Source organism: Apaloderma vittatum, unplaced genomic scaffold, assembly GCF_000703405.1.
Source record: "Apaloderma vittatum isolate BGI_N311 unplaced genomic scaffold, ASM70340v1 scaffold10707, whole genome shotgun sequence".
Lineage (NCBI taxonomy): Eukaryota > Metazoa > Chordata > Aves > Trogoniformes > Trogonidae > Apaloderma > Apaloderma vittatum.
The window spans coordinates 1,140-1,495 of NW_009724534.1; the positions used below are offsets into that span (position 1 = coordinate 1,140).

The 356-nt window shown below is 56.2% G+C and overlaps 1 protein-coding gene across 1 annotated transcript in view; it reads left to right on the plus strand.

Moving 5' to 3' along the window:
• RASL12 (RAS-like, family 12) overlaps positions 1-356 on the plus strand; it is a gene marked incomplete at its 5' end in the record, with an annotated part of 1,551 nt that overhangs the window by 324 nt on the left and 871 nt on the right. The window contains one exon of the mRNA XM_009872537.1: positions 3-55. Coding sequence (XP_009870839.1) covers positions 3-55 — 53 coding nt within the window. The remainder of the gene's footprint in view (positions 1-2; positions 56-356) is intronic.

Here is a 356-nt window from a genome sequence, read left to right on the forward strand (position 1 = left end):
AGTGCCGCTGCCCCGTGCTCCTGCTGGGCAACAAGCTGGACATGGAGCAGTACAGGTATTGGTGCGGGGTGAGGCTGTCTGCTCCTGGTGGGAGAACCCCCAGATCCCCCACCTCACCCTCCAGCTGGGATGTGAACCCCAAATCTGATTTTTTTTTTTGTTTCATTATTATTTCCACCCCCATCGGTATTTGCCACGTCCTCCTGCATCTCGGAGCTTCCTGCTTTCCTGCCTGGGGGAGGTGATGTGCTTATTTTGAGCCCGTTGGTATTTTCAGCGGGATGTTTTCCAATTGCGTGGTCAGGCAGCATCACCAGCTCCGGGCAGGGCTTGAGCCTGTTCCAGCCCCTCCTGGA